Genomic DNA, 27,057 nt, shown 5'->3' with positions numbered 1-27,057 from the left:
CGGCTGATCTCATTTCCTCATGGTTCCTTTGCGTCATTCACCGTGAACTGTAAAGATGCAAACATTCGTTTTGTTCTTGTCACGAAACAGATGTTGCCTTCAGCCTTGCAAAACGCCAGTTTTCCTCGTGGGCCGGCCCCTCACATCCGCTGCCGGCAGAATGGAACAACACAACGTCGCAGCACGCGACGCCAACACGCTTTAAAGGCTGACAGTCTTTTGTTTCATAGACGAGCAGCAGCATGACCTCGGAGATGTTGCCAACGCGGTACGAGGTAGCAAATTCATTCGAGTTATTGTCATTTTACGTCCTCCTCGCTGACGCTTCCGCACCGCTACTCCAAACTATGAAAATACCCTGGCCTATTTCTTTTATTGTTCACTACCTGTACTTCTGCATGCCTAGAGTATAGACAGCAATTTTTAAGAGACCTGGCGCCTGACTTCTGACGTAATAGTTAGCAGTGCAGTAGACAGTCCACTAATTCGTGAGATATTGTAGCTGTTTAGATTAGGGATAATCACGCTCAATTATAGGTGAAACTATGTTGTAGACAATAGCTTTACTTCAATAATTTTCGCATTCCGCTTTCGCCAAGAAATTATTCAAAGCTCATTTTACTGTCGTATCGGTAACTGAAAAAATACACGTTTCGGCACAACAACAATGTCATGTGAAAATGATGAAAAGTAAAACGATAGCAAGACAGAGGAGAGGTTTGTGAAGCGTTGTCTGACTATAGCAAAGTAGGATGGCCAAACCATCACCCATCGGAAACGGGAGAAGAGGGAAAATTAAAGCTTTAGAAACTGATCATAATTGGTAGAGACTGGGAAGAAATCGGACGTGACCATTTCAAAGCAACCATCCCAACGCTAACCGTCTTACGTGTATTAAAGCAACATAGGAAAATTCAAATCTGTTTGGTTCGGAATCAAGTCCACTGACTTACCTACTACGCTATTTCGTTTGCTCAAACAGAAAGTTGTGTTGTTTTCAGTGAACAGTACACGTCACTGAACCTCTAAGATCTGTACACATATCAGCCACGAAGGTAGGTGAAACATTGAAACTTTTTTATCGGACTAATATTCGTCGGATGAAGATCATTTTGGTGGTTCTGCCGGATTATGCAGGACTGTAGCCTGACATGAAAGTATGGTGTGGCAGGTTTTCCATCCTGGACAGTCAACATTATCATTCGATCACCATACAGTGCTGAGCATAGTGAAACAAAATGAATCTTTCCTATAGAAGTGTTCACTATTTTGTACGACTTCCTGTATAGCAGACGCCACTTCAAACGGTGGATCTGAGATGATAAAGCCTGCACTAAAACAGACGGACACGTTGGTCTGCCGAGTGTTTACAGCTATTGGTTGTGAAGCCTAGCGAGTCCGCTTTTAGTTTTTTGTTCCCTGGTGATGAGAACACGATTCGATTGAACGATTCACTCAGCAAGTACTCAAGCACCGTCAAAAAGTCACTTTGTTTGCAAGTAAAATGATCACGGTTACTTGGTATGCGACGGAAATATTTACAAATAAATTCCCGTCTTTGTTCAAATAATTTTTTCAGAACAGTGTTTTGAAACAAAAGGCGTATCAACTTTAAATATGTACAAATCGAAGCCAAAGAGAGGCAGGGACAGTTAGTCTCTCTCCACAAAAGTGTGGCAAAATTCTACAGAATACCTCAAGTTTCACTTACCTAACGAGGACTAACCTAAGGACATCGCACACATCCATGCCCGAGGCAGGATTCGAACCTGTTACTGTAGCGGTCGCGCGGTTCCAGACTGTAGCGCCTAGAACCGCTCGGACATCCCGACGGGCGATTTTGGTGCAACACAAGCTCAATTCCACTTGATGCCCATTCTGATCAGAACTATTTTTCATACCAGACGTTGTGCTCTGCGTACTAATTTTCGCGAGTCATCTACAAAGCAATTCATCTATTCTTCCTACTATATCCTATATGCTTAATAAACTAAATTTCATTATTTATCATTCTCCACGGTGTTTCAATTTTAGTGGCGAGCAGTACGCGGGGTCTCTGAATTCAAAATTAAGTAGCTCGAAAACTAAGAAAGAGAGACGAGTGCAAGAAAGGGTATGTTGACTGCGAAGGCTGTAAAAATTTTATACAGAAATTTCGAAATATGAAACCAGCTAAAAGATGGCGATATATGCTGTGTGCCTCATACTGTATGAACGTGCCTAATTAAACTTGTCCTTTGCAAGCAGTCTTTGCAGTCACTTGCACTAAGGACATGATGCAAACGAACTCTGAAATTTGCCATCAGATCGTGTACTGTTTCTACGAAAATGAATTCAGATACTACACAGATCACAGTCGCAAGGAGTCAGACGGGGCAGATATGGAAGACATTCCATCCATGCCCCATAACATTTGCAATAAGCCGACGCAATGATTATATTCGCAAAGTGTTCATCAAGAACGCGGAACAGCAGTTCGATGCAATGCAGCCTGGCCTCATTTTATATGAACCATTCCTATGGCGACAACTTGACCAAAATTAACGTTCAATAGTGATCGTTTCTTCCTTGAAGAAAGGTCCAAAAAAGTCACCACTGTATATTGCAGCCCAAACAGTAACTTAGGGAGATGCAGTGGTTTCGCTTCACACAAAAGGGGATTTCCGGAACTCCAAAAACGCCATTTTTGTTTATTCAAGGCTCCATTCCAGTGAGGTGTGCTTTATCTGTGAACCAGATTCAGCCAGAGTCAAATACTTGATTACCAATCATTGTGAGACGTAGTATGAAAAGCCAGTCCTCTGACTCACAGCTCTTACAGGTAGGGCCGCGTGGCTTTGGATTTGGAATGCAAGTATGTATCGTCTCAGTATTTTCTGCCTGCTCGAAAGCTTCAAACCAGTGTCTGCTGCAATTCTTCACTGAATATAGTTGAATAGTTCCAGAAACCATGGCTACATTTTCGGGAGTAACTCCATTTTACCTCGTTCCAACGTTCTTCGCCAGATCTTTCACCCAAGCTGCCTGTCGTTGGAATTTGGTGAAGAGCTTGGGAATGGGTTTCTGTATCGGAACCTTTTGCAACATTAAATTGTGTTAGAAAACCGAACTCCGTGTGTTGACCTGTGGCATTCTACAACCAGAACAACACGTTGCTCAATACAATATACGATTTCAACCTCTTCCTTCAGCACGCTAACACCCTTCCACGTTTCAACGGTACAATGGTCGTTCTAGAATGTGGCACACTATTTGTAGGCACTAAATATTGCGATTCCTTTGGAGAAAAGAGAGCCACTTGTATGAATATCAAGAGCTCAATGGAAACCCAGTTCTAAGCAAAGAAGGGAATCAGAAAGGTGGAAGGAGTATATAGAGGGTCTGTACAAGGGCGATGTACTTGAGGACAATATTATAGAAATGGAAGAGGATGTAGATGAAGATGAAATGGAAGATAGCATACTGCGTGAAGAGTTTGACAGAACACTGAAAGACCTGAGTCGAAACAAGGCCCCGTGAGTAGACAAAATCCATAAGAACTACTGACGGCCTTGGGAGAGCCAGTCCTGACAAAACTCTACCATCTGGTGAGCAAGATGTATGAGACAGGCGAAATACCCTAAGACTTCAAGAAGAATATAATAATTCCAATCCCAAAGAAAGGAGGTGTTGACAGATGTGAAAATTACAGAACTATCAGTTTTAAGTCACAGCTGCAAAATACTAACGCGAATTCTTTGCAGACGAATGGAAAAACTCGTAAAAGCCGACCTCGGGGAAGATCAGTTTGGATTCCGTAGAAATGTTCGAACACGTGAGGCAATACTGACCCTACGACTTATCTTAGAAATTAGATTAAGGAAAGGCCAACCTACGTTTCTAGCATTTGTAGACTTAGAGAAAGCGTTTGACAATGTTGACTGGAATACTCTCTTTCAAATTCTGAAGGTGTCAGGGTAAGATACAGGGAGCGGAAGGCTATTTACAATTTGTACAGAAACCAGATGGCAGTTATAGGAGTCGAGGGGCATGAAAGGGATGCAGTGATTGGGAAGGGAGTGAGGCAGGGTTGTACCCTGTCCCCGATGTTATTCAATCTGTATATTGAGCAAGCAGTAAAGGAAACAATAGAAAAATTCGGAGTAGGAAATAAAATCCTTGGAGAAGAAACGAAAACGTTGAAGTTTGCTGATGACATTGTAATTCTGTCAGAGACAGTAAAGGACTTGGAAGAGCAGGTGAACGGAATGGGCAGTGTCTTTAAAGGAGGATATAAGATGAACATTAACAAAAGGAAAACGAGGATAATGGAGTGTAGTCGAATTAAGTCGGGTGATGCCAAGGGAATTAGATTACACTTAAAGTAGTAAAGGAGATTTGTTATTTGGGGAGATAACTGATGATGGTCGAAGTGGAGGGGATATAAAATGTAGACTGGCAATGGCAAGGAAAGCGTTACTGAAGAAGAGAAATTTGTTAACATACAGTATAGATCTAAATGTTAGGAAGTCGTTTCTGAAAGTATATGTATGGAGTGTAGCCATGTATGGAAGTGAAACATGGACGATAAATAGTTCGGACAAGAAGAGAATAGAAGCTTTCGAAATATGGTGCTACAGAAGAGTGCTGAAGATTAGATGGGTAGATCACATAACTAATGAGGAGGTATTGAATAGAATTGGGGAGAAGTTTGTTGCACAACTTGACAAGAAGAAGGGAGCGGTTGGTAGGACATGTTCTGAGGGATCAGGGGATCACAGATTTGGCATTGGAAGGCAGCGTGAAGGGTAAAAATCGTACAGGGAGACCAAGAGATGAAAACACTAAGCAGATTCAGAAGGCTGTAGGTTACAGTAAGTACTGAGAGATGAAGGAGCTTGCACAGCATACAGTAGCATGGAGAGCGCATCAAACCAGTCTCAGGACTGAAGACAACAACAACAAATTTTGCGATTAGAAAGCCATCTGTTTGCAGCTATTCTAAGCTTTCGAAACTTCTGTATAACTCCTGTATAAAATTTTTACAGCTTTTACAATAAACATAACGTTTGTTGCACTCGTCTATCGATCTTACTTTTCGAGATATTTAATTTTGAAACCAGCGACTCATTCGCTGGTCACCCTGTATTTGGATGTACGAATTCTCGCCGTTCAAAGCGATAACTTGTGGCGATGTTTATATATTGATGCAGACGACGGAGCTGGCGCCTGGGCACAGAAAGCGGGCCCACTATCACGTGAGTACTGCGTGTCTGGTTAACACTGCGAGATCTGCGACGCCCTTTGCCGACGGGAGTACACCGCCTCGCCTCGCCATGGCAGGATCGCCTGATACGGGGCTGCTGCTGCTGCTGCTGCTGCTGGTGGCGGCGGCTGCTGCTGCGGCCCAAACACGTGAGATGAGCAGCCAGTGCGAGGCCGACAGCAGGGACCTAACTGAGCCAGGCCGCAACATATCTCTCCGGACGATACGCAGTAAGTAGCCCTGCAACGCTCTCCCTAGCTGAATGCGGGAATTCAACGTGGGTCACACAGCTGTTTCTGAGACACTGCTGGCCAATAATATTCCAAAACGGGAAACGGTACCATTTAACTACAATTCACTCACTGTGCGATTGCAGAAGTGTAGGAAGAACACATGATTTAATTTGCAGGTGCGAAAGTTACTGCACAGCGCACGTGCGAAGTTCAGTACACAGAACAACACATCTCTGGCAGCAACGTTGCCTATAGCCTACAGAACACCAAAATATCAGAAGTGCAACGCCAGTGGCCCGTGTTACGACTCGGAAAAGAACGACAGCATCGCTTCAAGTGGCCTGGCAGTCAGCTTTGAGCACGAGAAATAATGCGCGGAAATTCGTAATATTGCTTTTCAAAATACGAGCACTAGATGACGTTATTTTTCATTTATACTTTATCGGTGTGTCTGGTAACTCTGTGGTTTATTTATCTGTTAGTAAACATGGGACTTAGAGATAGGCAGGATTCAGTGTTGGTTGCTCACTTTAAAAAAAAAAAATCATGTACTGTTTATTTGGAAACAATTGCAAAACAATTTAACAATAAAAAAACAGTCATCAAAATTTCACTAATAAGAGACAATATCTAATCAAAAATTCTTAAGACAAATTGCATTCACGGCTGAAGGCCTTATTGACCAGAAAATTCAAATTATTTGTCGGCTGAAGGCTCCAGTAGTAATAACTCAAAAAACAATTGATGGCTGGAGGCCTGGATAGCAAATTCTTAAGGACAGTTGAACTTGTCCAACAGATACTAAAATAGCTTCTTAAACACAATCATCCAGATTTCACTATTAAGAGACAGTATATAATTAAAATTTTTTAAGACATTTAGATTCACGGTTGACGGCCTTATTGACCAGAAATTCAAATTATTTGTCGGCTGAAGGCCTCAATAGTAATAACTCAAAAAACAATTTGATCGCTGAAGGCCTGTATAGCAAATTCTTAAAACAGTTAAATTTCTCCAAGATGTAGTAAAATATTTAAAAAAAAAACACAATCACAATCTGATCAAACCAAGAGAGAAGTGGTCCTCAGACATTGCTCAAAGGATCGGCCTGGGAAAGTCACTCAACGTCGTAACCGACGAGACAGGCAGCCAAGAGCTGTATTCACTTAACCGGATGGCAAATCACACTAGAGATAGTTTAAATGCAGACCAACACTCTTACAAAATCTACCTAACGTTTGATAACCAATACAACGATGGAATAACCCAGGCAAGGCGGAACCAGCAGACAGTACTGCGTCTTCCGAATCTGGTGTTTAGAACATCCAGAAGCAGAATGAACCACTATGACCAAAGTAGTCCAAAAGAAACAACATATCTGGACCACAATCAAGGAGGCTGTCGAACAACAAGTCTTACCGGACAGCAGCAGCAAAATGAGGAAAGGTACACTCCGTGAAAATATGATAACCTCCAGGGTAGGTAACTGGGGCACTAGCGGCCACTAGGCAGAAAAATACCGCTGGTTGAACCAAAAAACACAAGGAATTCGATGATAAATAATAAGATGCAGAGGATGGCTAACTAACTTTCCAAGTCCAAACACTCCACTTGTTGCTCTTCGTCTCAGCAACCCTGCGAGCAGCAACGCATGAACAAACAGCGTGAACTGAAAATAGTGGAGGTTTCACAATTGGGTTAATGTTCACCAACTCAAACTTCCTTGATCCGGTGGACAACGTGGTTGTGGCCCTCGCAACTGCAGACTCTCAATCTGGTAGTGCCTGCATGCTGCCAGCAGTCCCGGCATGTTCTCCCACTGCCGTACCTCACTGCTGCTCCGTTCCAACTGAACAGCCCGACACACTCCGACCCGGAAACACTTGACATCCCTCCAAAGATAGTACCACAGTACTGGACATCGATAACCGCTGCTGCTGCCACTCGTGGACAGACAGTGCTAGCAAACGTAGTTGCGCCAGTAAACACAAGAAGAAAATGAGACGCCACTATCCCTAATACATGATGCCAACCTACCAATGGCACCAATGCGAGCAGCAACACCGCTCAATCCATTATTGTAGTTTCAACCGTGTGGCTATTATCAAGTGGAAATTATGTTGGTGATTACTACCGTCGTGTGCATATTGTACTCTTTGAATTGAAACGTAAATCTGTTGCTCATACTCTGCTATACTTTTGCTCTCATCAGTAACATTGAGTGGGATAAATCATTCTATGTTCGTTTTTGTGTCATATAAAGGCCGTGAAAGCCTACATGGGATGAAAGCAAATCCTGTTTTATGTAAAAGAAAAATTTGGAATCATTCACCACAACCAATATTACGGATGCGAGAAGAACGCAATCACAATACGAGTATTTATAACGCAAGTCAAAGAGTGCATTCCACACAAAAAGTTGTAATCAGAAGCACACCTTGATTAAACCAACTTCTGATAATTATAAAACGAAAACAAACATGCGAGACTAAAAATCAGCCAATAACAGTGTCAATATATCATAATATACACCTGGTGCCCTTGAAATTGGCGCCGTAAGGAGGAAATTGGCCATTCTTGAGAGATTTAATAAAGTGAATATGAATGATATACATATACACAACTGATGCGATGAAAAAAAATATGGACCACGGCCAGGAATCGAACGCTGGTCTCCAGCTCAGTAGCTAGATGTCCAAAGTTTCATTCATCCCTCAATCCACTTCATATTCCTCCGAAAATCGAACAGCATAGCAGAGGTTCTCCAACTGTATTGGAAAAGCGCCTCAGCATAGTAGGAAACGTGTGATCCTGTCTAAAACCCAGGAATAGGTGCTTTTAGTCAAATGAAACTACACATTTCCAGAGACTTTTAAAGTCTCAAACATCTATGATGTATATATGCCGACTGATTTGTTAAATGAAAATTTGCACCAAAGCTAGATGGGATTAGAACTCGGGTTCCCTGCTCAAGAGCCAGATGCGATAACCACTACGCAACTCTGGCACGGTATCTTTGCATACCTGCACAGACTACGCTAGAACAACACCTTTATCCTCAACCCAAATTCAAATACAGCATAGTTGGAGAGCCTATGCAAAGATTTTCGAGTTTAGAGGAATGCCAAGGGGTCTGAGGCGTGAATGGGAATTTTGACTGAGAAGCGAGGAGCAGTTGTGCGACGCCATTGTGGTAGGGTGGAGTATCTGTTAGCACATCTCGCTAGTGAGCAGGAAATCCAGGTTCGAATCCAGGCTTCGGTACAAATTTTCATTCAGCGCTTCAGTCTGCACATGACTAATACCGTTTAGGGCCCCCGCGAGCACGCAAAAATGCCGCAGCACGACTAGGCATGGACTCTAATAATGTCTGAAGTATTGCTGGAAGGAATTGACACCACGAATACTGTATGGCTGTCCATAAATCAGTGAATTGCATTTCTATCGCATTGAACGATTCCCTTCAGTCGTCGTTGGTCCCGTTTTTGCAGGATCTTCTTCGAGCCACAGGAACGTCGTAAATTTGATATTTTACCGGATTCCTGATATTCACGGTACATTCGTGAAATGGTCGTACGGGAAAGTCCCCACTTCATCGCTACTTCAGAGATGCTGTGCCCCATCGGTCGTCCGCCAACAATAACATCACGTTCAGACTCACTTAAATCTTGATAATCTGGCATGTAGCAGCAGTAACCGATCTAACAACTGCGCCAGACACTTGTCTTATATAGGCTTTGCCGACGGCAGCGCCGTATTCTGCCTGTCTACAAATCTCTGTATTTGAATGCTCATGCCTATACCAGTTTCTTTGGCGCTTCAGAGTACATCACATATGTCTGAGACTTCAAAAGGTCTCCGGAAACATAGAGTTTCATTTGCTTACAGGGATTACGTTTCAATAACACATGGTATGGAAGCCTTCAAAATGTCTCTGTTGTGATAAATATACGGCTTTGTTACACCGCATGAAAAAAATTAGTGTCATCTCGTTGAAAGATAATGCAACACAACCCTCAAAACTAGAGCTATCCACCGATCTTAGGTGTGAGAAACGTTGTGGCATCTGCCCACATGATCGGCTATGAGGACCAGAGATGATCATGTTGTGTATTCGATTGCACGCCACACCGTCAGGCAAGATGCTGGACCCATATGACAGTGAAGAATGCAATCCGGCAAAGTTTCTCCTCATTGGAGCTCTCGTGCAGGGATAAGTTCTTTATCATACTGTATCTACATATACATCACACTCCGCAAGCCACCTAATGGTGTGTAGCAGAGGGTACTTTTTGTACCACTAACTGAGACTTCCAAAGCTGCTCCACTCGCGAATAGCGATAGGGAAGAATGACTGCCGCTAAGCCCCTGTATTGGCTCTAATTTCTCTAATTTTCTCCTCGTGGTCATTACGTAAGATGTATGGGGGTATATTGTCCGACTATCCCCGGAAAGTGCTCTCGGAATTTCAATAGTAAATCTCTCCTTGATGCACAACGCCTATCTTGTAACTTCTGCCACTGGAGTTCGTTGAGCATCTGTAACACTCTCGCGCCCGCTAAATGATCCCGTGATGGAATCTTCGTTAGATCTTCTCTGTCTCTTCTATCAGCCCTACCTGGTAGGGATACCAGATAGATGAAAGATACTCAAGAATCAGTCAAAAAAGCGCCTTATATGCCTCTTCTTTCGTGGACGAGTCATATTTGCAATAGATTCTTCCTATGACTCTCAGTCTGGCATCTACTTTTCCCACTATTTGTTTTATGTGGACATTATACTTAAGGTCTCCCTGGATAGTTAGTCCCAGATATTTTACGGTGGACACTGTTTCCAGCGATTTGTCCTGAATAGTGTAGCGGTATAGTAACGGATTATTTTCCTATGTATGGACAATATGTCACTTTTATTTACGTCCTGGGTCAACCGCCGAACCACCATTCATCAGTTCTCTGGAGGTCATTCTGCAAACTGTTACTATCTTCTGGCGTTGCTACTTTGTTATAGACAGTACCGTCATCTGCGAACAGTCTTAAAGAGCATCCGACGCTTTCTGCTAGACCATTTATATATATTTTAAACAGTAGCGCTCCTAGCATATTTCTTTGGGCTACACCGGAAATGACCTTTCATCTGTCGATTTTGCACCGTTAAGAGTGACATGTTGAGTTCTATCTGCAACGAAGTCTTCAATGGAATCGGTTATCTAATCCGATACTCGATGAGTTAGTACTTTTTTTCATTAAACGGCTGTGCGGGACGGAGTCAAATGCCTTCGTAAAGTCAAAGAACACTGCATCAATTTGTGCGCCGTTGTGTACGGCACTGTGGATCTCAGGAGGAACAGAGCGATCTGAGTATTGCAGGGTATCTGTTGGCAAAGGCTATCTTAATTTTAATAGAGGAGATTTTTCAGTCTCCAGAAACGTGATAATTGTTGAGCTTAACACATGTTCCATAATTGTACAACAGATTAACGTCAACGATGCAGAACAATAATTTTGTGCATCTGTACTAGGGCCCTTCTCAAAAGAGGGACGTAGGTACTCCTTCCTCCGGTGTTGTCGGTGTTCATCCACCGTCGTCGGGCCTCTCTCCGTTGCCACGTCACGGGATCCACAGCAGTCGCTGTCGAGCTGAGATCCGTGATGCTTCAGATATCCTCGCACACCTATTGTGGATACTTTCCCTGCGGCAGACTAGACAGTTGGCTAACTCGAATCATTTGACGTGTCTCAACGATCTTATAGCACAACTGCGCAAACAACATATCTGTTCCCTAGAGCGTCAGTCGCGTGGAGCCTTTCAGATCCTCCAAGGTGTTGAGTATGGCGCTGCTGAACCTATCGACTGCACATAAGCATGGCAGTAATGAGATCCCGACCAGCTGTGTTTTTACTGGATATCCGTATAAAAATTTCACACCTTAAGCGCATTGGTTAATATACGACTCCCCTTGTGTATATCTGCCTTATGTTCTGCGTTCTTCACTCAAGTTACATATAAAATATTGTATTCTAGTATCTTACTCTCACAGAATTAATATGCGAAAAGGAGGAGTTATTAGATATAGTAAGACAGAACACACGATCAAAAACATTGAGACTAATACACTTTGTAGTGATTATCATATAAAACTCTGCTTTTGTGAATTAATAATGAAAAATAGTACAATTTTAATTATAGTTATAAACAGATTCCTGCTGAGATATTTTGAACTGTTTATAAGGAATCTGGATTTCTCACTATTCTATCTGTCAGACAGCCACACAGTCTGTGGTGACTTCAGTGTACAGGCTTGGTAAGAAGTCCCCGTGCACCCTTGTATCGAGTGAGGAGGGGCGCTCCGTCCTGCTACAACCATAAGTGGCCTGCGAGGTCCCTTTTCTCAAGATCAGGTATTAATCATGTTTGTAACACGTGTAAATAATTTGCACCGTTCACTGTCTCTTCAAAAAAGTACAGTCCAAACAGATATTGTGAGGTCATCGTTGCATATATCACACGTAAGTCAGTTTCCTTCCTAACACGTCTGTGTAATGAGGATTCTACTTGGCCCAAACGAGAATACTTCTAGCACGTGAGCTCTGATGAATGGCACATTCATCTAAAAACATAAGACTTCGCACGGCTCGGTGCATTTGCAAACACAGTTAACGAAGCGAGGCATGCTGAAACGCACCCATTCCGGTCTGTTTCTGGTAACCTGTTTGCGAACATTGGTCTCTAAGGTATGGTTTTATAGTCTTTTTACATGTGCTCTCGCCTTGGTGTTATCGGTATACCGCGTTTCGAAGCACGTTGACGTGTCGACTTCGTAGGAGATTGTTCAACCGAAGCAGAGACTGTGGCACATGTTCCTTCATGCGTTTTGTTCCGTCCACTACACGACCTGTATTTAACACTGCCAGAAGAAAAAGCACGTCTTTCCCAATCCAGAAGTGTAGCTTCCGCGGTGAACGCTCGTTAAATCCTTCCTGGAATGAACCCACAATCTGCCTTATTGTTTTCCCTGTTGTGTTGTCATTCGTGCACAACACACATTTGTCACTAAGCATCCTCAGCAATGTAACTATGACCGCTCACATCTGCCATGGCTGTAAGTTAAAACTCGACTGCTTTTGCGACAACATGTAAACATGAATTCTAACAACTGATAACAAGTGACGTAGCTACCAATCTTCTTAATAACATGTTATACTAAACAGTGGTTAGAGCGGTGCGGGGACTTCTCCCTCGCCCTGTAGATTTTCTAAAGGATTCTGAAACTAAATATTGTCTGGAAAACTTATTTAGATCCTACAGTTTGATCAACTTCCCAACACGGGTGGATAATGACGGTAGAATCCTAACTGATAATATTTTCTTTGGTGAGGCTCAAAGCAATAAAATAACTGTTTACCAAGTGAAAAAGCCTCTCTCTGATCGTGATGCTCAGTTAGTTAGGATAAATAAGAGAGCGCCTTACAGTATGAATTCTCCTCACTGGAAATCAGTTAGAATAAATAATGCTCCCGAAAACAGTAGCTTACAAAAGATGACGTGGCGCCAAATTTATAACGAACCAAATTCTTACATAAATTCATGTCACTATTTGAAAGCAGTATTCTACAAAAGCTAATCAAAACTACATTAAACAGCCACGTAAAAATCGTGGGTCACTAGAGGGATTAAAGTATCTTATGAAAGGGAAAGGAAAATGTATCCGTGAGCAAGAATAAATAAAGATCCTGCAGCAGTAGTTACACACTACTCAAAATTACTAAGAAGAGTTGTTAAAAAATCAAGGAACATGCACATTATGTTAGAAACCAGTGATTCCGACAATAGCCTTAAGGCCATACGGAAAGTACTGAAATGAGAGACAGGACAACCAGCTATCGAACAGAACAGGATGATATCACTATTGAACTGAACGGAACGGATTTAAGTGATGAGTCATAGGTATCAGATAGTTTAATAATCATTTCTTAAATATAGTAGAAAATATAGGGACAAACAGCTAAGGAGAAAAATCACAGCACTCTGTTAAACAAACAACTCTCAGAAAATTCAATCACATGAATTTATGAGCAACTTAGCAAGAGAATTATACACCCTCTCAAAAATTAAATCTCATCTGCTTTTGATGGCGATTCCAGTAGAATACTGTTCCCACAAAATAAACTCAAATGTTATCTGTAATATGTAATGCATCCCTAACTCAAAGCATTTTTCCAGAGATACTGAGATACGCCATTGTCAAACCCCTATTTGAGAAAAGTGATTCGGGAGCTGTCAATAAACTACAAACCTGATTCTGTACTAACATTATTTTAAAAAAATTTTGAGAAGATGATATATTCTAGAGAAGTATCTCACTTCACCGACAACAATATCCTCAGCAAATCACCGTTTGGATTTCCGAAGAGTTGCTCTACTGAGAATGCCATTTACACGTTCACTCATCCAATTTTGCAATCATTAAATAATAAAATAGTGCCAGTTAGTATTTTCTGCTATATATCTAAGGCATTTCACTGAGAGGATTCTGCTTGATAAATTGGAGTTTTATGTAATTGATGGTGAAGGCAACTAATGGAGAACGTCATTTCTAACCAAAAGAGTGTAAAAAGTTGAACTTAGTAATTCAATAAACGTAATCCGGGGATTTTGTTCTGACTAGAGAGAAATCACGTTTTGGGTTCCCCAAAGCTCATTTTTGGGTCCAATATTGCTCCTTACAATAGTAACAATCTTCCATCTAACAAACAACAAGCAGATTTTTTTTTTTTGGCAGATGACACTAATACTGTAATCAATCCAAGCATGCATACAGAAACAGAAGAAAAGGTAAACAATATAGTTAAAAATATGATTGGTTTTCGGCGAATAGTTTCACTCTCAATTTTAAAAACAACAGGATGTTCAGTTCTGCACATCTAGGAGTGCTATACCAGTGATAAGTGTAGCACATGGCGAAGAAATAATAAATAGGGTGGAAATTTCAAAATTCTTAGGTGTCAACATTGATGGGAATTGAAACTGGAAAAAATACATTTTGGAACTTCTAAAATCCTGGAATTCGCCTGAAGCGATTTACAGATATCATGGAAAACCTAAGTTTCGATGGCAGGATGGTGATCTAAACCGCCGTTCTCCGGAAACATGAGTCCAGCGTCCTCCCACTGCGTTACTACGTTCAGGTCGTTGTAGCAGGTTGTTCTGTAACATAGCGCAGAGTGTTTGTTCTCTTGATACTTGATGTCGTTGTCGTTGTATAAAAATTAAATCTGCAAGGCAAGCTCAGAAATATTGTATTGCATAATTGACAAATCTGCGGCAAATAGTTTGGCGTATGATATGTACATGTAGCCTACACCAACTATGAAAAACGCAAGGAACGTAATAATGAGTAACTTTTACCTTCGGCGACATAAATGTACCATACACATTCCAATTAATGTGGTGATCCTATGAAAGAACAAGATTTTGGATTGGACTCTTTGGGGGAAGAGACCAAACAGCGAGGTCATCGGTCTCATCGCGTTAAGGAAGGACGGGGAAGCAAGTCGGCCGTACCCTTTCTAAGGAACCATCCCGAAATTTTCCTGGAGTGATTTAGGGGAATCACGGAAAACCTAAATCAGGATTGCCGGACGCGGGATTAAACCGTCGTCCTCACGAATGCGAGTCCAAAAGAATAAGAGAATATATTAAAAAAGCCGTTCTAAAAAAATTTAAACAACCAGCCTTTACGGAAATTAACAGAATAAAAAAAAACTCTAAAAAACCAAAGTTCATACAGTGTTGACATAACTTCAGACACAATTCTGAAAAGTCGTTCTAACTTAATAAGTATTGCGCTTAGTAATATTTGTGATGCATCACTGGCACAGGGAACTAGTTTTCCACACAGATTAAAATATGGAGCTGTTAAACCTCAACGTAGGAAAGGTGACACGAAAGGGACAAGTAATTATCGTTCGTTTCCCTTACTGACTTTTTCCAAAATATTTGAAACAGTAATAAAATCAAATGTAGTCTCACATTTAAATGAAAACGATTTATTAGATTGGTGTACAACTTCGTAGAGGCTTATCTCACTGGGGGTAAGATACATACTGCCTACAGGAAAATTAAAGAAACCTTTGGAGAAAAGAGAATCACTTGTATGAATATCAAGAGCTCAGATGGAAACCCAGTTCTAAGCAGAGAAGGGAAAGCAGATTTATCTTAGAAGCTAGATTAAGGAAAGGCCAACCTACGTTTCTAGCATTTGTAGACTTAGAGAAAGCGTTTGGCAATGTTGACTGGAATACTCTCTTTCAAATTATGAAGGTGGCAGGGGTAAAATACAGGAAGCGAAAGGCTATTTATAATTTGTACAGAAACCAGATGGCAGTTATAAGAGTCGAGGGACATGAAAGAGAAGGGGTGGTTGGGAAGGGAGTGAGACAGGGTTGTAGCCTCTCCCCGATGTTATTCAATCTGTATATTGAGCAAGCAGTAAAGGAAACAAAAGAAAATTTCATGGAGAAGAAATAAAAACTTTAAGATTCGCCGATGACATTGTAATTCTGCCAGAGACAGCAAAGGACCTGGAAGAGCAGTTGAACGGAGTGGACAGTGTCTTGAAAGGAGGATATAAGATGAACATCAACAAAAGCAAAACGAGGATAATGGAATGTAGTAGAGTTAACTCGGGTGATGCTGAGGGAATTAGATTAGGAAATGAGACACTTAAAGTAGTAAAGGAGTTTTGCTATTTGGTGAGCAGAGTAACTTATGATGGTCGAAGTAGAGAGGATATAAAATGTAGACTGGCAATGGCATGGAAAGCGTTTCTGAAGAAGAGAAATTTGTTAACATCGAGTATTGATTTAAGTGTCAGGAAGTCGTTTCTGAAAGTGTTTGTATGGCGTGTAGCCATGTATGGAAGTGAAACATGGACGATATATAGTTTGGACAAGAAGAGAATAGAAGCTTTCGAAATGTGGTGCTACAGAAGAATGCTGAAGATTAGATGGGTAGATCACGTAAGTTATTAGGAGGTACTGAACAGAACTGGGGAGAAGAGGAGTTTGTGGCACAACTTGACTAGAGGAAGGGATCGGTTGGTAGGACATGTTCTGAGGCATCAAGGGACCACCAGTTTAGTATTGGAGGGCTGCGTGGGGGGTAAATTCGTAGAGGGAGACCAAGAGATGAATACACTAAGCAGTAAAAAAAGGCTCTGAGCACTATGGGACTTAACATCTCTGGCCATCAGTCCCCTAGAACTTAGAACTTCTTAAACCTAACTAACCTAAGGACATCACACACATCCATGCCTGAGGCAGGATTCGAACCTGCGACCGTAGCAGTCGCGCGGTTCCTTACACAGCGCCTTGAACCGCTAGACCATCGCGGCCGGCACACTAAGCAGATTCAGAAGGATGTAGGATGCAGTACGTACTGGGAGATGAAGCAGCTTGCACAGGATAGAGTAGCATGGAGAGCTGCATCAAACCAGTCTCAGGACTGAAGACCACAACAACAACAACAACACAACTTCGTAGCGTGTTTGTTTTGCAAGTTGGTATTTCTGTTGCTGTAGGTATATTTATTGAGTGGCTTTTTTTATTTTTAGTTCACTGTTGCTATTTAAGTTTACATACTGACATTTTGCCATTTGGAGGCAGTGAGTGGGACTGAGGATGCTAGAAAATGGAGTGCCAAGTGGGTCTATCGGAGCATTTTTTCTGTTTGAGATCAGTAGAGGGGTGACGGTAGCGGAAACAGCCAGAAACATATGCGCCGTGTATGGGGATGTTGCCACTGTATAGAGCACGGTAATAAAATGGTTTTCTCGTTTTAAGGATGATTGTGTTGACATTAGTGACTCTCCATGTTCAGGAAAAGCCTCAGTGTTAATGAAGAACGTTTAAACGCATTAATCCACATTTATCCACTCCAAAACTGACAGATGTGTTGAACTGTAATCATTCCACCACCGCGCGACTATTGCGTGCAGTGAGGAAGGTTAAAAGGTCGAGTGTGTGGGTACAGCATGCTCTAAGTCAAAATCACAAAAATCAGCTGCTTGCTCGTCATCAATTGGATCGTGAACGACACCCACCACTCCTATTCTGTATCGTTGCTGGCGGCGAGAACTGGAGCCTTTGCGCAAAAATAGTGAAAAGAAATGAATGGTTGAGCCCAATCTAAGCAGCAACTCTCCGCACAATGTTTTGCGCGCATCTAAAAACCATAACGGTACGCATCTGGTGGAATAGCGACGGTGGTGTGACTACGATTTGTTTCCCTAAGGTGTAATCGTCATTGCTGACATTTATTGTCAACAACTGAGACGTCTTGTAAGGAAGTTCCTTTCCGGATGGAAATGCGCTCTGAACGTGGTTCGAAGAGTTCTTCGCACAAAACTCGTGATTTCTACAGTCGCGTAATCGAAAAATAGCCCCCAGCGTTAACAGACTGTAGTAAATAGTGAAGAAGAATATATTATTGATGAATAAAGTCTGTGTTATGCGTATCTGTTGTATTTGTTAAACTTGGAAAAGCGCAACAAACGTATACACCAACCCAACGATTAGCATACCAGAATCAGGATTCCAGAAAGGTTGCTTAACTGAGAATGCTACTCATCAAATATTGCAAGTCTTAATAATATAATATCACCTCTTGGAATTTTTTGTGGTCTTCCATGAGTGTTTGATTGTGTCGATCATGTTACACTCCTGGAAAACCTCAAGCTGTATGGAAATAATCGCTTTACACACAACGGGTTCCGTAATACTTAAGAAAGAGAATGCAAAAGTGATGCTGAGTAATTAAGGTAATTTTTAAACAGAGGAAATTTTAGTAACTGGGGAGCAACCATAAGTGTTCCATTTTAGTCCACTTCTATTCCTTACATATATGGAACATTCAGCAACCTAAAACGGTACTTTCTGCAGACCATACTAGTGTTGCAACAAATCTAATTGGAGAGAAAGCGACAGATGACACTGTCAATGATATTTTTCAAGGAATTGTTAAGTGGGTTTCTGAAACCAGGCTCCCCTTAAATTTTGAGGAAAAACAGTATATCCAGTTTTGCACAACAAAGAGAGAGATTCCAACAACTGATGCAGCACATGAAGAGGAGTCAGGTAGAATGAGTCAACATACCAGCTGTTGACGTAGCACTTGAACAGGAATCAGGTAGAATGATCCAAATTTTTGGATGTGTATATTGTTGAAAACTGGACCTGGAAGAATCATATTACTGAGCTTCTCAGACTATTAAGTTCAGCTACTTTTGCTCTTCACATAATTGCTAGTCTTGGAAACAAAAGAATCAAACACCTGACAAATTTTGCGTAGTTCCACTCAATAATGTGTTACGAAATAATTTGCTGATGTAACTCATCACTTAGACAAAAAAATACGGATTTCAACAAAGCGAGCAATAAGAGTAATGTGTAGAATTATCCGTACTCGTCATGTAGATAACTGTTCAAGGAGTTAGGCACTTAAATTCCATCTCACAACACATATATTCGCTACTAAGATTCGTCATAAAATAAACCGTCACAACTTGAAAAGAACTGTGATGTCCATATCTGCAACAGCAGAGGAAACATTGACCTTTATTGCCTGTTATTAAAACTTCAGTGACTCACAGAGGAGTTCAATATCCAGCAACCAAAATCTTTGATCATTTGTCCAATAACATAAAATGTCTGACAGGTAGAAAGCAAATTTTAAAAGTACCGGTGACCTAAAATCATTTTTCCAGGGCGACTGCTATTGAATGAACATACTTACACTTAAAGAGTCGTAGCCTGTTAATAAAAAAGAAAAAATCATTTGTTTTAAGTATAGTGGCATGAGTAGGAGTCAAAACCCATGTGGTCAGGAATGTTAACACTAATCTTATAAACATATCATGTAAAGTGATTTATTTCAACTAACTAATTCCTTACGTGAGTTTTTATATGAAGTGGGCTTATGTCGATGAATGATTTTTCCGAATGGAAGAGCAAGGGAAATTAATCCTTAGGCGTTTACTCCCTTCTGAATTGATAACAAATTTCTTGAAATTTAAGGAAAGCTGTCAATTGTAGCCACTCATTTAAGTAACATAATGCACCAGATTCAAAAACGTTGCAATGAAAAATAGCAGTCGCTACGAATTTGTCTTGTGAGTGTATTGGAGCACTTTTGTTACATATGAAATTGTGGTTAATATCCTGACTTTTTCTTTAAACTTGGTAGGGGATCAATATCTGCCTCAAATTTCGAGAAAATAGATTTTATGTAGCATGCTCAATTCCGATCCCATGCACTTGAGAATGAAATGTTCCTAATATTCCTCATATCACAAATATTTCGGGATATCAAATCGAGATTTTGGCAAATGACGGTACGCAAAGAGGGGAGTATTTTGACATCTGGTTAAAACGAGGAACTTCCTTGTCTGCAGCGATAGATGAGTAATTACAGGCTTTTCAATCGAATAATGTCATCAGTAGCTGGTGAAATGAACTTTAGTGTGATTTTGTACCAACATAAGTCAAGAAATTACCCGTTTATTTTTATAACAAAGTCGTGGTTTTCCGCAACCTATTAACCTAATTTGTCCTGAGTTACTTTCTTAATAAAGTACTGTTTCAGGAAGTTCCAGACGCAGAAAGAAAACACTATGGTGAGTTTCAGTACCAGCTGTTACTTATCAAAAACACACTGGATTACAGGATTCCTCTGAAACTGCAACACAAGGGGCGATTTATTTTCTCCTCACTTGATAACCTTTTCTCTTTCAATAAGCTTAATCAGTGGTGATTTTTGACTAAAGCCTACATTTTCCTTGTTACCATATTACACAATGTCACAATACTAACGTGATAATGCAGTTGCAAATCCATGAGAACTTTGAAACAGTATTTTATTAAAGAAGGAACTGAAGACGGATCAATTCAAGCATGTATGAAACATCGCTCATATATTGTTCGCCAATCGAAACTTAAATCATTGTATGTATTAACATGTATTGACACACTTATCACCAGAAAGGAAACAATGGTGCTGAGCAATGAGTATGCCACACAGTACCGTTAACTAGTATCTGTTCCTGAGAGGATTGCCAACGACCAGTGGAGACAGCTGCCCCTAATGAGAACACATTTGGTTTAAGAATACGAATATAGGTATGGACCCGTGGTCTACGGGTAGCTCCTTTGAGTAGACATCAAAAGATTCTGGTCCCCAGGTTCAAACCTATGCACTGCTTAAACTCTAAATAAAAATCATCACCAATGGGGGCTTAAGACTTCCAGCATAAGGAGTCACTCTCGCTCTGGCAACGGCCTTGTCAAAGAGGGCGGAGATTCAAAATGATTCAAATGGCTCTGAGCACTATGGGACATCGGAGGTCATCAGCCCCTAGAACTTAGAACTACTTAAACCTAACTAACCTAGGGACATCACACACATCCATGCCCGAGGCAAGATTCGAACCTGTCACCGTAGCAGCAGCGCGGTTCCGGACTGAAACGCCTAGAACCGCACAGCCACAACGGTCGGCGAGGGCGGAGGAAAGGACTGAGGTTCAAGGGAACTCCCTTGTTGTTGGGACGAAAGGCTGCTGCTAAAAGGCGGTTGAATCAGCAATTATCAGCGGCATGCGGATGTAGAAGGCAATGGAAACCACTGCATTAATCAAACGACATGTGGGCTGTAACCGAAAAAGTGTCATGATTATCTCTCCGTTGGCAAAAGGCTACGGATTAGTCCCCAATTCGGATCTCCGGGAACGACGGCCATGGGCGAGGTGACCATGAGAAAAATGTTGAATAATCAAAGAAGGAATAAATTCTACGAATCGGAGGGTGGAATGGCAGGAGCTTTAACGTGTTAGGAAAGCTAGAAAATATGAAAAAAGAAATACTAACATTCGGTCTAGATGTATTGGGCATCAGCTGAAATGAAATGGAACGAAGACAAGGATTTCTGCTCCGAAGAATACGGGGTAATAACAACAGCAGCAGAAGGTGCTATAACTGGAGTAGGATTCGTTATAAATAAGAAGGAAGAGCAGAGTGCAAGTTTATGTGAACAATTGAGTAATATTATTGTCATCAGAATCGACAGCAAACCAACACCGACAACAGTAGCTCAGGTATAAATACCGACGTCGCAGGTACAAGATGAAGAGATAGAGAAAGTATATGAGGATACTGAAATGGTATTCAGAACGCAAATAGACATAAAAACTAATAGTTATGGGCGTAGGGGAAGGAGTAGAACAAAGGATGCGGGAGAATATGGGCTTTATAGTAGGACTGAGAGGGGAAAAAACTAATTGATTTCCGCAATAAATTTCAGCTAGTAATAGGGAATAATCTGTTCAAGAAAGAGAAGAGGAGAACTTCACATCGGAAGTTCACTGAGGCTTTTTGCAGATGATGCTGTGGTGTATCGAGAGGTTGCAACAATGAAAAATTGTACTGAAATGCAGGAGGATCTGCAGCGAATTGACGCATGGTGCAGGGAATGGCAATTGAATCTCAATGTAGACAAGTGTAATGTGTTGCGAATACATAGAAAGACAGATCCCTTATCATTTAGCTACATAATAGCAGGTCAGCAACTGGAAGCAGTTAATTCCATAAATTATCTGGGAGTACGCATTAAGAGTGATTTAAAAGGGAATGATAATATAAAGTTGATCGTCGGTAAAGCAGATGCCCGGCTGAGATTCATTGGAAGAGTCCTAAGGAAATGCAATCCGAAAACAAAAAAGTAGGTTACAGTACACTTGTTCGCCCACTGCTTGAATACTGCCCAGCAGTGAGGGATCCGTACCAGATAGGGTTGATAGAAGAGATAGAGAAGATCCAACGGACAGCAGCGCGCTTCGTTACAGGATCATTTAGTAATCGCGAAAGCGTTACGGAGATGATAGATAAACTCCAGTGGAAGACTCTGCAGGAGAGACGCTCAGTAGCTCGGTACGGGCTTTTGTTGAAGTTTCGAGAACATACCTTCACCGAGGAGTCAAGCAGTATATTTCTCCCTCCTACGTATATCTCGCGAAGAGACCATGAGGATAAATCAGAGAGATTAGAGCCCACACAGAAGCATACCGACAATCCTTCTTTCCACGAACAATACGAGACTGGAATAGAGGGAGAACCGATAGAGGTACTCAGGGTACCCTCCGCCACACACCGTCAGGTGGCTTGCGGGGTATGGATGTAGATGTAAATGTAGATGTAGATGAACTTTGTTCGGTGGTTTTATGTGTTTAGTAAATGTTGCATTGTCAGGCACAGATTTTCCACATCGTATTTTGTTTCCGGGTGTTAATTGTGCATTTTAAGGTGTTTAAAGTCCCCTACAGCCGAACGGTACCAACAGCTTTTGTAGATCTGTGATAACAACAAGTTAACAAAACAATTGACTTCTCTATACGGTTGTAGAGCTACTGTATCCAATTCACAAACGTGCGAAAAATTCTCATTCAACTCCTTCCAGTCAAACGACCCTTTCTAAAATATTACCCTTTACCAAATTTTGATTATGGGCGTTTGTCTCTTTTTGAAGCGTTATCTTGTCTCTGATTATTTAGCAGTTCCATTAACTCACTATACGCAACAGTTCCATTATTTCTTTCCGAAGTTTGTATTCACAGATAAATGACCGGTGAATTCCAACTACTACATACTGCTACATAATCATAGTTTTGATAGTCATTTAACCATAACCTCTCATTTAGGTAAAATATCCGAGTACTTTCAACTAATTTTAATGAAACGAGTCAGATCACTCTTACTTTTTATATAATATTTTTTCTAATAAAATGAGTTCCAAGTGAAGGAAACATACAGGACGATTTTTTCCACTATGTACAATCTCTAGGGATTGGTCGATGAGAGGATACAGAAGAAAAAAGGTCAAATGAACTTATGGCCGAAAATGCATGGTTAACATGCTAGACACCACTTATTCAACCATACTTGGCTACAGAGGCTGCGGTCTAATACGCTCTGTATCGTGCACCCATAGTTAAAGTATGCATGGTTTCCTAGTGGAGGGTGGTAATGTTCCTCAAACATCATGCCCTAGCCCCCTCTCGTGCCATAGCAACTGGTGATGTTGTGTGCAGTTCACTTTTATTGCTGTCTCGCCTTTGTTAGAGAGAAATTTTAAAAATAAAAAAGTCAAAAAATATTTAAAATAAAAATTTTAAATACGCATAATTACCTCACATGTTTGTTGCCACTATGCCATCATATTATGAATGGTGAGTATCTGGACCATTTGAAAATTTTCCTCATGTTCAAAGTATCTATAGCGCCTTTATTATTTATTAGAAGTATGTCAAGATATTTACGCAGCGCAGTATTTGCATGTCAAAAATACGTACGCTTCACCTGAATTAAGCGTATTCAAAAGTATTCTGTTATATGTCAGAAATTCGCAAATATATTGAGAATACTGATGAAATACATGTAGCACATATCACGCTGCACTTACCAACGACTATATGTAAGTGAACACACACACACACACACACACACACACACACACACACACACACACACACACAAAGAATGTGTATGTCAATGTTATTTAAACGACTAAAATTACATATGAAGCAGCACTCGTCAAAGGGTTCAGTTACATCGCTATATCATATTGGTGTAAGCCCAATTGAGACACCCTCCCCAAAACTACATTTTTCCACATCAAAATTATCTATAGCATTCATTTAAACTACGGAAGCATAAACAATCATTACGTCAACGTTGCTACCATATCTAAATAATAATATATGGAAGTTTCTCCTATACTTAAATGAGGCTATATTGGTGGTAATACAAAAACGATATATTATTTATTAAAAATACGTAATTACACAGGGAATGACCACCGTTCTGTTAGGGGAAAAGCATAGTGCCGCATCACACGTGCTCGTAGTTGCTGAGTCATGACTCTCGTTGTTGGCGGACTCGCGTTGTGTGTTCGTTCAGATGTCACAGTACCATGCGGCTAACGCCTACAATTCGACTGCCCTTCAGACAGCTGTGTAGCAGAGGTGGCCTGGATTCCTCGCCCATTCGCCACACGGACTCCGACGATCACATGAAAAAAGTAGCTGGAGCATGGAACCACATTCGTACGAAGGTTACACTTCAGCAGTTTCGCTGAGAAGCACTGCAGCAGCCTCCATAAAGCCAGGATCTTTCACTGTGTGACATTCATATCTTCGGCGACCTGAAGAACGGCATATGAGGACAACGGTTTCAGTCGGAGGGGGAAGTGCAAGAGTGGGGTGCAGTCGTGGATCCGTGGGCGGCCGATCACGTTCTACGAAACAGGCATTGATCGTCCTGTCACTAGGTGGGATAAGTGTCTTTACGTGTATGGTGATTACTTTTGAATGGAATCATTCCATAGTCCCGTTGCAGTGGGTGTTCGGCTTTCATTTGACTGTGCTTCATACACCGCGTAACTTAGAGCATAATCACGAATACTATGCGAAACAGTAGGACAGTAATACGGGTCAATCTTGATGACTATAGTTTCAATTGCAGGCGTTGTTCGCACACTATAACGAAGGCGGGACGTCCGGTAAAGCTTCTATTAACCTTGCAAACCGGTGTACATCTATGACTAAAATGTCTGTACAGAAGGACGTAAAGAAAGCCTCCATCTACCCACTACCATTCTCGCCTTTTCAGCCCCTTCCACAGCAAATAAAAAGCCTTCAGTTCCGCGTGGAAGAATCACTCGATCTATTTTTCCCAGTTAATAACTTGAAAACTTCACGGGGTCCCCTGAGTAAACCATCTGAATATTGATCGGGCCAAGGGCTAACACAAAAATCAAAGAAAAATATTCTCCACTCGTTGAAAATTTCCAAGTGTCACAATGAGCTAGGGTTCCCGTTCTATCTGTCCACGGCAGCCAAGACAAAGGCAGTATCTCGATCTCTGGTCACACGCCCACGACTCAATGTTTTCCACAAAATTCCGAGGATGCTTGCACTACATCTACACTAAATAAGTCATCTAAACATGTGCAGCGGAGTTCACGTCTGCTACCATTATCACCTCCTCTCTTCCCTGTTCCATTGATACGTAGGAAGAACGAGTGCTGTTAAACTTCCGCCATAGCACCAAATCCGCATGATTTCTTGTTGTGGTCATTCCATGATACTTGTATTGAAGGGTGTAATGCTGGCCGACTCTTCCTGGAACGAGCGCTATCGGAATCTAAAACAATGATCTGCGTAGTGGTGTACAACGTATCTATTGTAACGTGCGCCACTGAAGTTTGCTACACAGCTCCGTAACGTTCTCGTGCCACCTATGCCATACCGTGACGAAGCTCGCTGCTCAATTTTCGATCTTTTCAGCCTCTTGTATTAAACATAGTACGTTTCCCAATAATTAAGAATCGGACGACTAAGTCTTTTACAAGACATTTCTGTCGTGGATAAACTGTATTTCTTCAACCTTCTCCCAGTAAGTCTAATTCTGCCATCTGCTTTTTCTGCAATTAGTTTTTTGTAGTCTTTTCGCTTTAGGTCGTTCGGGTTAGTATTTCGTAATTCATTTCTTTCGTAGTTGAAGTACAATTCTTTGAAGTTCTCCCAGTTAACCTAAGTCTGGCACCCGATTTCCTGCCACTTTTTGTATTTTAGGTGCCACCGTTTACTCCTAGGTGTCCTAAGGAAGTTGCTGTTTCCAATGGTTTCTCGCCAACAGCGTAATCGAAGTGTCGTAAAATGGAGTGAATAGAATCAGTTTTCAACTATAAAAAAACTGATGATTTTAAAAATATATATGAAAATCAAAATTATATGGGATTGTTGATTTTGTGTCTAACCTTAAACTTATAATTAGAGTTGGAACCTAGCTCATGTTTTTATAACATTAAAAACCTTGGTGTATCTATTTATTCCAAAGAGAGGGGTGAATAAAAACAGTACTGTTAATATCATTAATCTTCCTATTTATTCGACTTTGGAGTTATAGGTACATGTCAGAACCTGTTTTGGATCTAGGAGACCCAGAAACAAAATTTATCTCTTTCAAAACTTCTTTTATTCAATAGAAAACTAAAAAATAGTATAAATTTTGATTTCTTATTTTGTTTTTCCCATAAAAATTGATATATCTCTAGTTACTCAGGTGTAACATTAAAGTTATGAAATTGGTTGGTTTGTTAATACATTAAGTCATCTAAAACATGTTTAAAAATGATGTTCTGAATCTTCATGTCTTCTTCTAGAAATAATAAACAGATAATCAGCTGCGAAAGGGAAGGCTTATTAATAGCCCCTACCGTGGTTTAGAAAGTACACGTTGTAACCCCAAAAGTAAGGTAGAGCAGTCGAACACCATCTCATTAACAAAAACATCCCTCCTCATCTGTTAAAATATATGTGTTTAATCTGCCTTTTTTCCTCCAAAAATATATCAAGATAAACTTTGCCTTCGAAATGATATTTGCCATATACTTTAATCACAGCATCATCTCCAATACAAGGTTGAGAACAGTTTCAGATGGTCCTTCAGTTCCGACAAATTCTCAGTCTTCTTC

At 41.0% G+C, this 27,057-nt stretch overlaps 1 protein-coding gene across 1 annotated transcript in view; it reads left to right on the top strand.

Moving 5' to 3' along the window:
- Window positions 1-207: 207 nt before the first annotated feature.
- LOC126281421 (nose resistant to fluoxetine protein 6-like) overlaps window positions 208-27,057 on the top strand; it is a 262,936-nt gene continuing 236,086 nt past the window's right edge. The window contains exons 1-2 of the mRNA XM_049980364.1: window positions 208-268; window positions 5,193-5,475. Of these exons, the coding sequence (XP_049836321.1) occupies window positions 5,316-5,475 (160 nt within the window). The 5' untranslated portion in view covers window positions 208-268; window positions 5,193-5,315. The remainder of the gene's footprint in view (window positions 269-5,192; window positions 5,476-27,057) is intronic.

The sequence above is a fragment of the Schistocerca gregaria genome, chromosome 7 (assembly GCF_023897955.1).
Source record: "Schistocerca gregaria isolate iqSchGreg1 chromosome 7, iqSchGreg1.2, whole genome shotgun sequence".
In the NCBI taxonomy this organism is placed as follows: Eukaryota; Metazoa; Arthropoda; class Insecta; order Orthoptera; family Acrididae; genus Schistocerca; species Schistocerca gregaria.
Note: the sequence above shows the minus strand (reverse complement) of the source record. Positions and strands in the feature narration are given on the sequence as shown.